At 42.6% G+C, this 14,609-nt stretch overlaps 2 protein-coding genes across 2 annotated transcripts in view; one reads left to right on the forward strand and one right to left on the reverse strand.

The window, feature by feature from the left end:
- The window catches only part of LOC109297420 (purpurin), a 221,201-nt gene that overhangs the window by 124,543 nt on the left and 82,049 nt on the right, over nucleotides 1-14,609 (forward strand). The gene's annotated exons all lie outside the window — the stretch shown is intronic.
- Nucleotides 1-14,609, reverse strand: part of PDE6B (phosphodiesterase 6B) — a 40,638-nt gene that overhangs the window by 13,246 nt on the left and 12,783 nt on the right. The window contains exons 7-16 of the mRNA XM_019517147.1: nucleotides 13,523-13,589; nucleotides 13,320-13,367; nucleotides 12,977-13,126; nucleotides 10,825-10,968; nucleotides 9,771-9,836; nucleotides 8,958-9,104; nucleotides 4,551-4,658; nucleotides 3,350-3,459; nucleotides 2,298-2,385; nucleotides 1,173-1,273 (exon numbers count right to left, since the gene is read on the reverse strand). Of these exons, the coding sequence (XP_019372692.1) occupies nucleotides 1,173-1,273; nucleotides 2,298-2,385; nucleotides 3,350-3,459; nucleotides 4,551-4,658; nucleotides 8,958-9,104; nucleotides 9,771-9,836; nucleotides 10,825-10,968; nucleotides 12,977-13,126; nucleotides 13,320-13,367; nucleotides 13,523-13,589 (1,029 nt within the window). The remainder of the gene's footprint in view (nucleotides 1-1,172; nucleotides 1,274-2,297; nucleotides 2,386-3,349; nucleotides 3,460-4,550; nucleotides 4,659-8,957; nucleotides 9,105-9,770; nucleotides 9,837-10,824; nucleotides 10,969-12,976; nucleotides 13,127-13,319; nucleotides 13,368-13,522; nucleotides 13,590-14,609) is intronic.

The following is a 14,609-nucleotide window of genomic DNA, read 5'->3' on the forward strand; positions in this document are numbered from 1 at the left end:
GGGGGAAGGGGAGCGGTGAAGGGCAGCAGATGAAGTCTTCTGTTGCTCACAGAGCAGCTGTTGCTCTACTGGTTGAGCAAACCAGGTTCTGCCACTCCCAGGGTATTTGCATATTTGGCACACTCAGGGTTTGCCATTAAACTCTAGAACTTTTTTAACATAAACCCTTGGAATTTTTAAATATTATTTAAATCAGTGTAACACTTCAGTGATTCTAACTTGCAAACTTGTGCTTTGGCTCACCAAAGAAATGCAGCATCAGATTAAGATTTATTGTGAACTAAATTAGAAATGCAATTTGAATTCTACCAAAATGCCAAAGGCAAAACTCCAAAATATTGGCTCTAACCCTTCAGTTGCTTACACAAATACGTATGTTCACTTACACAAACAGCCTGATTTCAGTGTCCTACTCATGTGCCCTAGTATTTGCATAAATAATTTTAGCCACAAATAAAACTGTATTTTTACATTTTAGCAGTATAAAACCATTGTTTCTAAAGGAAATTGTTTCAGTGATGACAAGAAAATGACTTAGTCTTCCTGCATATTCATGAATGTATTGTGAACATTTTGCTATGCAGGCCATTTTTAAAGAATTAGAAGCCTAAGTTAAGGACAGTATTTACTACAAGTGCCTCAGTGACCTAGAAGTGCAAATCTCACTGACGGCAAAAAATGGTCAACTTTTTTACTGATGGAAATTTAAATATATGGAGAAGGTGTTGGCTAAGCTACTACAAACTATTTGCTTATTCTTATCTTGTTTTGAAGTTGTGCTATTTGTCTCAAGAATATTAATAAAGCCCTGGATTGATCATAGTCATTAATAAATATATATATATATATACTAGTTTGAAATATCTCAGTAGTAAAACATCCAAGTAATCTCACGCTGTCAACATGAAGGAAATAGCAAAACCAGCTTGTTAGCATTATAGAAAACCCAGCTCAGCATCATATAAATATGAACATTAGGAATTATTTAAAATTCATTACTTAAGAAAGTTTTATCCACCTGCTTTCAGATAGTCATTTGATGGTCTGCATGGGTCTCCAGAAGACATAGAATCCCTTGAGAGGAGTCTTGCATGCTGAGGAGCAGCAGAACATTATATAACACTTTATACTAAGACAAGGTACCTGTCATATTCATATTTGGACTCACTTACTTGAAGTACAGTGCCAAGTCAGTTGCTATGATAGCGATATCCATCAAGTTAAGCACATGTTCATACTGTCTCCTGTTGAGATTCTGGTAAATATTCAGCGACTAAAAGAAAATAACGCTCACAGAAATCAGTGATGCTTTGCTGCAGGCTACTGGACATCACATGTCACTTCCTTTCTCAGAATGTGTGTCTTTGTTCAACAATTTCAAGTGATTTGTATAGGGAAGGGATAAGAACTCACTCCAATGTCTAGTAAGACTGTGAAAAGATCCCTGTTTCTTACAGGGGGCATTGAGTTGTCCGTACTACCTGAAATCAACTTGAGTACCTATTAGCACTAATAGGAATTTATCTGAAGTAAAAGATTAATAGACTAAATAGAGTAAATTTGTCAGAATTTCGCCTACAGCAGGCGGAAGGATGGCCTTAAGATTAAATCTGATCTTTGAGATCTATGGGTTCTGAGAAAATTTTGGCTACCAGTGTTCTTCATTCATTTTGTCAGACTCCCCATTATATTTTGGGCAAGTCATGTAACTTCTCCACTTCTTCCCCGCCACCGCCCTCCATGCACAAACTGAGTAACTGGAACTCCAATTGGCTGCCTCACAATGGGCCTATGAGCCTGCCTGAAGGGTTACAATGGGATTATGAGAATGCCATGTACATAGAAAGTTTTTCTAATGATGGAAAGTAGTAGGCAGATAAACTACATGAGTGTTGGGCTAGGTTGATAGAGAAGGCTCATAAATAAATCATTGCAAGTCAGGGCCAATTTGCTGCAGATTATTGTAGAACATGAAAAGGATTCACTGTACTAGGCACTGAAGAGGCATCTAATATAGGATAGTTCTTTATAAGGCAAGCGGATGTAATTTTTATTTCTACTTGGCTTCAGCACAAAGGCAAAAGAAACTCTGCCATTTTAACCAAATCTTACTTTGACTTTTGGGTTCATTTACACCGAAAGCTGAGAAAACTACAATGCGAGTGAAGTCTCTCCCACCCACAGAATCCAAACCAAAGAAAAATACTGGGCCAAGCCCCTACAGCTTGATATTATCTTGCTTCAAATGGAATTGAGAGCAAATTGGATGGATCCCTATGTTAGTATGCATTACAAACCTCTTCTGCCAGCAAGAACTTTCCAAATTCCAAGTGGTGTCTCTCCAGAATTGATGATCCATGAAGTCTTGCTAAAGGATGTTGAGATCTGGTTATAAGTGAAAAACATAATTAGTACAACGCTAAAGAACAAGGAAGTGTTGCAGCGGTGTCTTATTTAGGTAAGTCACACTTTATATTCAGGTTCAACTTAGTTTGTAGAGGTTGAATGAGTAATGTTTTAATAACAATATTACATTTTTCTAATAATGAACAGGCTTATCTTTTACATTTTTTATTAACTACTTATAAACTGTCATTTACAAGTGAACCCTTATAACACAGCACAGTTAGGGTCTTTTGGTTTTATTTTTCACTTAAGTGATTTCAAAAAGATATGTCAAAAAAGGATAGGAAAAGCATCAGCTCTTGCCCATTTTCCTAGGCTGTAACTGAACATCTGTGCAGTCCTAGTGTTAAGGTCTGTCATTCACATCCTAAGGCAGCTAAATCCTAAGAGAGTCTTCACTGTTGTACAAAAGGTGTGTGCATGTGTATGGGGGAAAAAACCCCAACCACCAGCTCCCCAAGCAGCGTCCACATGCTGTTTCACTAGCCACAGAGATCTCTTGGGTATATGAGAACAGCTAGGCAGCACAGCCAGCAAGCAGCTGAGAGCAGGTGTCCTGACCTGAGGGTACATTAATCATTTAAAAGAGGCCTGGATAACCAGTGATGTCATATCATGTGGGTCAATTTAGTGGGCAGAAATGTGCTCTTGTGCTTGGGACCGTGCATTTTGGGAGAATGTCTCCATGGCTCAAAGACCTGTCTTGACAGACAGCTTGAGCCAAACTCCTATTACTGGTGGCCTCCAGTAGCCTAAAGAGCACGAGAGAACTACAGCTTTCCTCACCAGTTAAATCACATCAGACTGTGACAGCTTACAATGGATGCTGTTCTCTGCCTGCACCCTAAATCAGGAGCTGTTCTGAACCTAGTTTGATCCCTCTGCAACCACCCCCCCATGCAAACATTGGATATAATTATTGAAAACAATAAAAAGTGCCTACTTCATCTGATAAAGGTTGTTGGTTCCTCTGTGATCAATGTCATGGCATAAACCTGCAGTTACCATAGCAAGGGCTTCAAGGTCTGTATAGTAACGCTTCAATTTGCCAGTCTAGAAGAAGAGAATTGCAGAGTTTTGTTAGTATGACCAAAGGAAAAATATGTCAGTGTGGCTGCTCTGTTTGAAATCTATTATATTAAACACGAAGAACTAAAATGTGACATTTTAATGAAGCCAAATATACAGTGCACTGGAGTTAGCAAGAACTTGGAAAAGGTACAGGGGAAACCAGAACAGGTGTTTCAAAATTAGAGCAGGTGTGTGTGGGTACTACATGCATCTCATGCATCCTCCTTTGTAGGTCTTCTAAAGTTACTTAGCCCAAGATAGCATTGGGCTCTCTTGTTAACATTACTGCAGAACAAGAAGACAGAGATTTAGTTAGAGTCAGAGCACAAAACTCAGGCAAAGATACTCCAGGTTTCTTTGGGCATAGGTCCATATGAAGCTTTGTCACCCCAAGGGAGAAGCATGATTCGTAATCCTTTCCGTATCATGCCTAAGGAGAGGGCCTGCTCTGCTGCCTCAGGAGCAAGTGCTTTGCCTGGGACCAACCAATGAGTGTTGGTCCTGCTTTTGCATTTGTCTTTGGAGTAGCTCTATCCCTAGGACCTGCTAAGAGAGAACAGTTTTCCTCCCCTCCAGTCAGCCTGGGGGTTATAGCAGCTATTCCTGTTTGGGGTTGGACAGTACATGAGCGAAAACATCTTTTTTTTTTCATTTAAACTGTCACCAGTCTGGCTGTCCTCGGTCATGAAGTCCTATTAAATTCTTGAAGAAAAGGTGCTGCTACAAAAACCACCTTTTGGATTCAAGTCAGGGTTTCGATTTCAGATCTTTAGCTCAAACAGACATTTGGGCTGAGGGATTAAGGATGGCAGCTAGAAACAGTGGTAGAATGATAATCTGATGGACACCAGTGCCTCAGTGGAGACCAAGATCCACTTCCTTAGCATTAATTGTACTAGAGAGGGATATGTTTTGTACTATTACTGAAATAAGACTTTTACAAAGACAAAGGAATGCTTGCAGATATTTTTATGGACATCTAAGAGATGCCTCTGTTAATTACATAAAACACACTGTAAACAAAATGATGCCATAAAACTAAGAGAAAAAACATAGGAGCAGTAGTAGAATACCATTAAAAGCGTGAACATCGTTTGTGCAACATTGAAGCCATGGCGCCAGTTGTGGTAAGTAATCCTCCTGTAACCCTTGCTGACAGAGAACACAAATCTTACCAGTACCTGCAAATTGGAAAGTGGGAAGAGGGTATTAGTACATCTCCAAAGGAAACAAATTCTTTTAATGCTGGGAACAATGAGTGGTTGAAAATACAGCTGTTGAAAAATAAAAACCAGTCAATACTATTGAGTTATTTATATTCCTTTTATAGCTTATAACTGAGCAAGTTCTCACTGTGTTAGGAAGGACCCTCAAGTACAATAGAGTCATAGAAAATGAGAGTTGCAAGGGACCTCATGAGATCATCTAGTCCAACTCCCTGCTCACAGCAGCAGTATCCCAGCCAAAGTTTTGTCTAGCTGGGTCTTTAAACCCTCCAAAGATGGAGATTCCACCACCTCTCTGGGTAACCTGTTCCAGTGTTTTACTACCCTCCTAGTAGGAAAGTTCTTCCTAATATCTAGCCTAAATTTCCCTTGCTTCAACTTGAGTCCATTGCTCCTTGCTCTTGTTATATGCCACCACTGAGAACAGTCTAGTTTCATCCTCTTTGGAACCACCCTTCATGTAGTTGAAGACTGCTATTAAATTTCCCCTCAGTCTTCTCTTCTCTAGACTGAAGAAGCTGAGTTTTCTCAGCCTCTCCTCAGAAGTCATGTGCCTCAGTCCCCTAACCATTTTCATTGCCTTCCACTGGACCCTTTCCAATTTGTCCAGAGCCTTTCTGTAGCGGGGGGCCGAAAGCTGGACATGGGACTCCAGATGTGGCCACACCAGTGTTGAATAGAGGGGAAGAATCACTTCCCTTGTCTGCTGGCAGTGCTTCTCCTAATGCAGCCCAGTATGCCATTAGCCTTCTTGACAACAAGGGCGCACTATTGGCTCATATTCATCTTACTGTCCATTGTAACCCCCAGGTCCTTTACTGCAAAGCTGCTGTTTAGCCAATTGGTCTCCAGGCTGTACTGTTGTATGGGACTGTTCCGCACTAAGTGCAGGACTTTGCACTTGTCCTTGTTGAACCTCATGAGATTTCTTTTGGCCTAATCCTCCAATTTGTCCAGGTCTCTCTGAATCAAGTCCTACCCTCCAGCATATCCACTACTCCCCACAGCTTGGTGTCATCTGCAAACTTGCTAAGGGTACACTCCATCCCATTTTCCAGGTTATTGATAAAGATATTGAACAAAACTGGCCCCAGGACCAACCCCTGGGGCACTCCGCTAGACACTGGCTGCCAACTAGATATTGAGCTATTGACTTCTACGCTCTAAACCCATTGATCCATCCAGTTTTCTATCCACCTTACAGTCCATTTATCCAACCCAGACTTCCTTAGCTTGCTAGAGAGAATATTGTGGGAGACCATATCAAAATCCCTGCTAAAGTCAAGGTGTATCATGTCCACTGCTCTCCCCACATCCACAGAGTCAGTTATTTCATCATAGAAGGCAATCAGGTTGGTCAGGCATAACTTGCCCTTGGGGAATCCAGGCTGACTGTTCCTAATGACCTTTTCCTCTTCCAAGTGCTTAAAAATGGATTGCTTGAGGACTTGGCTCCATGATTTTTTCCAGAGGCTGAGGTGAGGCTGACCAGTCTGTAGTTCCCCAGATCCTCCTTCTTCCCTTTCTTAAAGATGGGCACTATATTTGCCCTTTTCTAGTCACCCAGGATCTCTCCCAATTGCCATGAGTTTTTAAAGATGATGGCCAGTGGCTTTGCAATCATATCAGCCAACTCCCTCAGCATCCTTGAGTGTATCACATCAGGCCCCAAGGACTTGTATATGTCCAGCTTTTCTAAATAGTCCCTAACCCATTCTTTTGCTGGTGTTGGCTGCTCACCTCCTTCCCAAACTGTGCTGCTAGGTGTGCAGTAATGTGGGAGCTGACCTTGCCTGTGAAGACTAAGTTGAAAAAGGCATTGAGTACTTCAGCCTTTTCCACCTCATCTGTCACTAGGTTGCCTCCCCCGTTTAGTAGAGGACCCACATTTTCCCTGATTTTCCTCCTGTTGCTGACATGTTTGTAGAAACCCTCCTTATTACCCTTCACGTCTGTTGCTAGCTGCAACTCAAATTGTGCTTTGGCCTGTGAGAAGCTTCAGGTAGTGATTTGATTCAGAGGAGATTTGGCCCAATTTGGCAGCCAAGTCTCCTAATTGAATCAGGAGATCAATAAAAAGGTCCAAATTGATTCAAAGCCTCCGAATCAATTTGGAAAATTTTGGAGGAAGATTTGGTGATTTGGGCAGTCCCTGCTCACTGCTGCAAGGAGCTGGACCCAGGCTCTGTGCCAGTAGGTAAGGGGTGGAGGAGGAGGCGGGGCTGAAGAAGGGGGTAGAGGACCATGGGGGGACCCCCCACCAGACCCCATCCCCTGCTTGCTCCTACAGCCCCCCTGAGTGCCCCCCAACCCATGCCCCATCAATGGCTGTCCCACCTGGCCCCAACATCCTGGTGCTTTAAAAAACAAAACAAAAAACAAAAACCCACACTCACCAGCTCCTGCCAGGCAGGGGGGCGATCCCTGCTGTCCCCAACTGCCCCGTGCTGTGGGGGGGGGGGCTCTGCCATGAGCCCCTATTCCCCACCTGCTCTCCCAGCCCCATTAATGTCAGCCCCACCTGGCCCCAGCATCCAGGCACTTAAAAAAAAAGAAGGGGAAAAAAAAGCTCTGCACTCACCAGATGCTGCAGCAGCTGTCAGGGAGTTTTTTTTAAGAGCCAGGATGCTGGGGCTGGGTGGGGCAGTCATTGACAGAACTGAGAGGGCAGGTGGGGTATGGGACCTGTTTGGTTCAGCCGATTTAGCGGCAGCCAAATCTCTGAATCAGTTTTGACTGAATCGATTCAGGACAGTGATTCAAATCACCAAATTGAATCACTGCCCCCCCTGAGTCAGCTGAATCTGAATCCAAAGCAAATACTAGCCACTTCACACAGGCCTACTTCCTGATTTCATGCCTGCATGACTAAGGAATGGTCTTGTACTCCTCCTAGCTTCAATAGGACTTGCAATAGGATGGGGAGGTGCAGATGGAGGCAGAGGCTGCAAGGGGGACGATAGTGGAAGGGGGAAGGGGGCCTGAGACTATGGGGGCCAAAGGCAACGGGGGGCAGGCAAAAGGAGGCTCAAGTGGTGGGGAGACAGGGGGCAAGGGGGAAGCTACTTGAACCCCCACTTCTTCCGCCAATGCCTGCCCCCTCACTGCCTTCTCCATTGTCTGCACCTTCTGCTGCCCCCCCAGTACCTGCCACCTTGTGCTCCCCCCATCATGTGCCCCCCTACTACTGCTTTCCACACTGCAGTGGTGGGAGCACAAATTTAAAATGATCCTCCAAAAATTAGATTCTGTACATGGAAAATTATAACAACTGTATACATTTTCCATGTATAGAATATAATTATTGGGAGGTCATCCACTTAAATATGGTAAATAAGAGAGAGAGAGAGAGATCACGCAAGTTTTTGTGAACCAGCATCTGAAGAAGTGAACTTGGCTTCACAAAAGATTGTGTTCTCCCTGTATATACCTTATTTAGTTAGTTTAAAAAGGTGTGTATCTACCCGGCCTTTTGACTGACTTCAGAATTACACAACTAACTACACCTCTCATATTGATGCTGCCAAGTTGTCCCGGGCCCTTGCACTTGCTATGGCCATGTTACTTAAATCTGTGTAAAGAGCTCCCCAAGCATACTCATCCACTCATTAAAACTAATGCCAGCAGTTTGTATGGGGCAAACAATGACACAAGGTACAAGGCAATGGATGATGATGTGGGCTTGCTTTGGTTTCACTTACTATGTGTGTACATCCAGCTTCCAGTAGGTGGCAACAGACTTCACTGGTGGCTAAAAAATTCTGCCTGTGAGTCTGTCTGCACTTCCATTGGGAAACTGAGCGCAACCTATGTAGGCATTTCCCAAGGAGCTTTAATGTAGTTTACCTGGGTATTTAGCATTGTCTAGCTACTAGCTTTAACCTAGTTGGATTGACTGTCAATAGCAACCAGGCTTCAAGGGGACAGGCTTCAGAACAGGCTAGCAGCAGAAGTAAGCACTCAGTATTTTTGGTGGGTGTATACCATCACCACTGGAGCACACAGCTGTTGCTTTGTGGGTGATGGTATTCATGCCAGCTAGAGTTAAAGCTTTACATGCTTCTGTCAGACCTCCTGAGTGCAGCACAGAGAGCTACTGTGCCTTTTGACGATGCCACTAACAGCAGCATAACCTGTGACTATACCCATTAGCTTCTAGGTGCTGGGCTCTAGGTCTACTGTCCAGAGCTACTAAGTTGAGGTGGAAGTCCACAGACATTTCTCTGTAACAGCTTGCCAACAACTGTCACCTACCTCTTGTGGAATCTGGAATTTTTTCACCACGCCAAGCTCATAGTACATCTGAACTCCACACCTCACAAGGTCAAGCTCAGAGCACTCAAAATCAGAGAACTTGAACTCGTAGATTTCAAATTCACCAGGGTCCGGGAGTTGATCACGCTGGAAAAGGAATAGATGGGCTAGATTTTGTGTTCCTTGTGCCATTCACAGATATAGTTGCAAGCAGCACAGCTCTCCTTCTCAGTATTCCCACTAGCATATTGCTGTTTCAGACCTGCCCCCTTAGCATAATGAGACTTGGGTTGATTGGTTTTACAGGTCACCGTATATACAAGCTGTCATATATTTTGCTTGCTCTTTTGTTGTTTAAACAGTATCCTGGTAGATTTGACACACCAGCCTTCAAGGATCAAACTTGGCTCCAGGGTCGTACAGAGCCACTTGGCTCTAGATCTCTCTCTCTATTTGCCTGAGATAGCAAACTGTGTGGAGAATCCAAGTGGACCACAGCTGGTTCTCTGCAGAGGCACAAAACTTTAAGTGTTTCCTGGTACTTGGGGGAATGCAAAGCAGCCTCTCCCCAGGAGTTCTGGAGGCACTGCCTCTGGAAGATGGGCCATACCATGCCACAACATACTATTCTAAGATATGATACTCCAGGTGTCTGTGTGGCAGGGGAAGGAGAGAGGGATGTTGTTTCTATTCTTAGGAGATGTTGAGATGCTTCACTGGTGGGCCCCAATACAAAATGACAACTCTTTCCTGCTTCTGCCCAGCAAATACTTATCTGCCTTTGTTGTCAAGTCAACCATGTATGACTCTTACCAGTATTTCTGCCAGTTCTTCTTCTTCACACTCATGTGGTTCTTTCCCCAGCCTGTCTCGTGTTGGCTACGAAGATGACATATATGTTATTTTCACTGTTGACTCTAATCCCGGTGAAGGCTACATGGCATTAGGGAATTCAGTTGTGAGCAGCTTTTAACTTCCAAATCCATTTTCTTTTTTGAGCCTTGCTTCCATTACTGTCTTTAAAGGGCAAGTCTCCATTATAAAGTAGCTCCAAAAGTGGCATTGATGCCCATACTTACTGTCTCTCTTTATCACCTCCACATGTAATTTTGCATAGTTTGCAAATGGAAAGATTGTTAGTCTTCCACACTCACCCCTACCAAGCTGGGTTCTCTCTCCCACATGTCATCCCAAGCCACAGGGGTTTGGCAGGATAAACTAAAACTTCTAAGCACCCCATTGACATTAGATTATTTTCTTGGTAATATCTCTGTAAACCCTTCTGTTACTAATGGGCTGCAGCAGTGTTTTAAGGGCTATACTAGCCCTGAAGCGATCTTTTTAATGATACACAGAATGGAAAGGACCCAGTTTAACACTCCGAGCCTAGGATGAATCTCTAAATAGTCTAACACTGAAATGCAAGTGACTAACACTAAGCATTAACAAAGTTTTGGTTTACATTCTCACTTTTTTACACCCTTGACAGCTGCCTTCCCTCCTTGGAGGTGTTTGCAACATAGTGTCAAAGGGAAAACTATGTGCAGGCAATAGCTGCTACACAGCAAGACCCTTCTCTCTGTGCAGGAGTCCTGAAAGCTCTCAGGGAAAAGTTACTGGAGTTTGCCCCCTCTTGAAAGTCATGCACCTCAAGGCAGAAGGGAATATGGCCCATTCCAAGGAAGACTGTTAAGTTACTTTGGAATGCAAGCTCAGATTTGGCGGGTGCTTTAGAAATGCATGTGGTAAAATAAAACACACTTGGGATGAAAGGAGCTATGTTGACAAATTTTTGCAGATGGGATATACTGTTAGACTGGGACTAGTTTAGACTTCAACAGTAAACCATTAAGCTTAGCTTCAATACCAAGATATCCTGAATTTCATCCTTGTCACATCTCACATGGTAGAGCACCATGTCTTGAGCAATGTCTTTTCGATTCTCCAGCTTGTTCATCTTGTCATATGTGTCTGTGTTAAGTACGGACCAGCCCAGGAACTGTGTCAAGGACTTAAAAAGGAGAGAAAAAAGGAAACAATGAAGTAGCTGAGCTTCTTCCTTCCCTCCCACTGCCCTCAAAAACATAAAAATATCTTCAGAGATGTAACATAATGGCTGAACTCCCTGGGTGACAGTGACACAGGCATGGCAGTGCACCCACTGCACTGCCAGCAGCATGGCAGTAGTTGGTCCAGAAATGCAGATTCTTCTCTTTTTGTATTGCTGATCCCCATTCTCTGCACCAGGGGCTCTGCCTCTCCCCACCACCATCGTTATGCTATTGGACATCTCAATTACTGCTACTGCCATACTTCTAGGCAACAGTTAGACACTAATGTAATGGCACTATGGGATCTGATCCCACGCGCATGGTAGAACATGCAGTTTTTGGGATCAGGGATAAAATTTGTCAAATCCCAATCACACAAATGCGGGCATAGTGCTTCACCTTGTTGGAATGGGTAGAACTCAGATGGTGATCCTGGCAAGTTGAAAACCATTCATGATGCACCCCACTGGCATCTCCAAGCAACACCTCTAAACCCATGTGCCAGGAAGCCCAAGCATTAAATGTAGAACATCTTTGTAGCAGTTTTGTCATTTTATGGCACAATAAATTGGTTGAACTTGTGGTATTTTACAATTTATTGCATGATTAACATGTTAACTGTGTGACAAATGTAGCATCTTCCAGGGGCTGAGGAGAACATACGTGAGAACCATAACATTTCTCTTATTTATATGTTACAAAAACCTGTAATGGTGGGTGTAAAAACAAGATCTGGCCTCAGTGTGCGTCCAGCCTTTCCAAATGAGCTTGGTATGCAGGGTCAACAATGTCAAAGCAAAGTTATGAAATTCTATACCACCCTCCGCAAGTACCAGAGGGTCCTCTTCATCCTTACTGGGGGGGGGGGGGTTGTGATTCAATCTTGAAGTTTAGCTGATAGAGGATTACAAAAGTAGGTGCATTAATCAATTTTCAGGAACTTGAGGAGGGTAGAATACAAACTCACCTAAGTGCCTAAATTGACTTTAAATGCCCCATAAGCGGAATAGAATCTGGTCCCTACCTTCTCTCCAGCGGTCCTTATTCTAGTAAAACTAATTTTATTTTTAGCATTTGAAGCCAATGGGTCTTTAATGTTCTCTGATATTTCTTAGCACCAGTGCTTTACGTCAGTGGTGTTCAACCCGTGGGCTTTCCACTGTTGTAGGAAGGTTCAGTTCCTGACTTCAGCAGTTTTGTTTTTGCTAGATCTGAATTTAAGCCATTTTATGAATCATACTTGAAGTATCCTCCAACCCCCTACAACTTCATTCTTACTCTTTTACTCTCACGCACATAGCGGAAATGGCACCTGTTTGCTGCTGTACAGAAGAATGCCAGAATTAGATGGTATAAACACCTCATGCCCAATAGCTGGGCATGAAACATATTCTTACAATAGTGTCAATGTATTCTGGAATGTCTGTCCAATTGTATTTTCTGCAAATTGTTTCTGTTACTGGGATGGGTTAGATAGTAAGGTTCCAAATGACTTCATTAAAATATTTGAGTGTACAGGAGCTAGATGGTGGTGCCAATGTTTTTAGAAGCTAAATAGACTATTAGGGCATCTTTATACATGCTCCAGGGGTGGAGAAGGGGGGTGGCACTTTAATTAGAGAGGCTCCAACACCATCCCATGCTTCAAAATGGTGGCAGGGGAACTTTACCTAAAGCTCATTTGAGGAGCTCATTCTGAAATGCAGGGATGCTAATTAGCCTACATTAGAGCAGACATCTGGCATATGTATAGGTGCCCTTAAAGCCAAGATTACCTAGATCCACTTGGATTTGGTAATGATTCTTTGAATTTCCACAACAAATTAACTCATACCTACAAAACACTACACAGTTGCAAAATGTCATAGGCCACACATGCTACTGCGCATGCTTTCAGCAATAGTTTGTTGTCATTTAGGCAATGACCATTGGGCAAAAATTGCTTTCAATGACAGAGAATAATTATACCTCCATGAGAGTTTCGTCTTGTTCATCAAATGGCTTCCCATCTTTTCTGTTGTAAAATGTGACAACACCAACAATTTCTTCTTTTTTGTTAACTATTGGCATGGATAGAACATTTTTGATAGTCCATCCCGATTCATCTAGAGGACCTTCCTTGAAGCAACAGCAAGCAGAAAAATGTTGAATACACAAATTGTATTTTTAATGCATAAATTTTTTTATTTTATTTTAAAACACATTCACTATTGCTACAAGTTAAAGGGCATTATATGTATAATATTGAATTTCAATTATATTTTTGGAAGCACAGAGGAATTGTTAATAAGTATGAGAGCTTTTACAGTACCTGAAATTTAAACATTTCATCTGCAGCTGCATTCATAATGTTGCAAATCTAGATGACAAAAACATTTTCAAAATTGAGTTAAAACAATTAACCTGTTCTGCTTGGTGGTTTAGTTCAAGCAGTAAAAGCTTCAGTTGTACAAAGTAAGCATTAACTCAGCTTCACTTCTGAAACTGTTTATGTAATTTGAGTTAAATACTTACATAACCACTTTCAGCTACATATGTTGGGAGTCCAGTAACAAGAGCCCAGTGATCTGCTGGGGGATTTCTGCATGAAACAAAAAGGTGGAAGGAAGATTCTGAATGTACATTTATGTATAGGTTGCAGAAATTTTTGCGGAGGTGAAATGTATCTAACTAATCATGCAGCAAACACTGGCATGGCTAATTTTTAGACATGCAGTTAGTTCTGTTGTTTTCCAAGACTTTCTTTATGTGAGCAAGGACTGACTCATGCAACCAAAAACTTACAAAATTAGCCTTTCACTACCAACAAACATGGCAATAGATGAACTAGAAGATTCAAACCAAGGAGTCCATAAAGACAATTCATAGAATATTGCAATTTCTAATTATTCTGTTTTATGTAAAAAAGCATAATGGCATATGAAACTGCACTGGGAATTGGGCTGGTGTCTCTCAACTTAAATATATACAGAAAAAAGAGAGCAAAGTCAAATATGATAGGCCTAATTCTGCATGCCTTGCTCAGGCTAGGCTTTGCATGCTGCTTTATAAAACATCGTCATAAATGGGATAAAAATGGATTAAATAAATGAATTAAAAGAGCCCTAGTGCTAGGTGGGCACATCTACACAAGATGTTTACTGTGCAGTTGCCTAATTAACTGGGCAGTAAACGTATTAGCGTCTACATGCATGTCCCTATCAGGGTGCATTAAACTAATAAACTCTGCAACAGGGTAATACTTGTACATACAAGTATGTACAAGTATTACTCTGCTGCAGAGTTCTTTTGTGTGCAGCAGCGTACATAGAGACAGCTGCGGAGAAGCTGGCTGGGACACAAGGGTGCTTCAGTGAAGGGGCTATCTGCTGGCTAGCCCTGTGCTGAGGCACCTTTGTGCCCCAGCCAGCCCCTCCACAGCACACTGAGCTGGGGGAAACAGCCCCAGGATGGCAGGCTGACCCCTGGGCTCCCTGCCAGCTGGGGCTGCTCCGACCCAGCTCAATGTGCTGCTCTCCTGTGGCTATGTGTAAAAACGGGCCTGGAAGCAATACAATTCAGTGTGATAAGCACCAGAGTTTATTCAAGCACACTAATATAC

The sequence above is a fragment of the Gavialis gangeticus genome, unplaced genomic scaffold (genome assembly GCF_001723915.1).
Source record: "Gavialis gangeticus isolate Ggan-Ray unplaced genomic scaffold, GavGan_comp1, whole genome shotgun sequence".
Lineage (NCBI taxonomy): Eukaryota > Metazoa > Chordata > Crocodylia > Gavialidae > Gavialis > Gavialis gangeticus.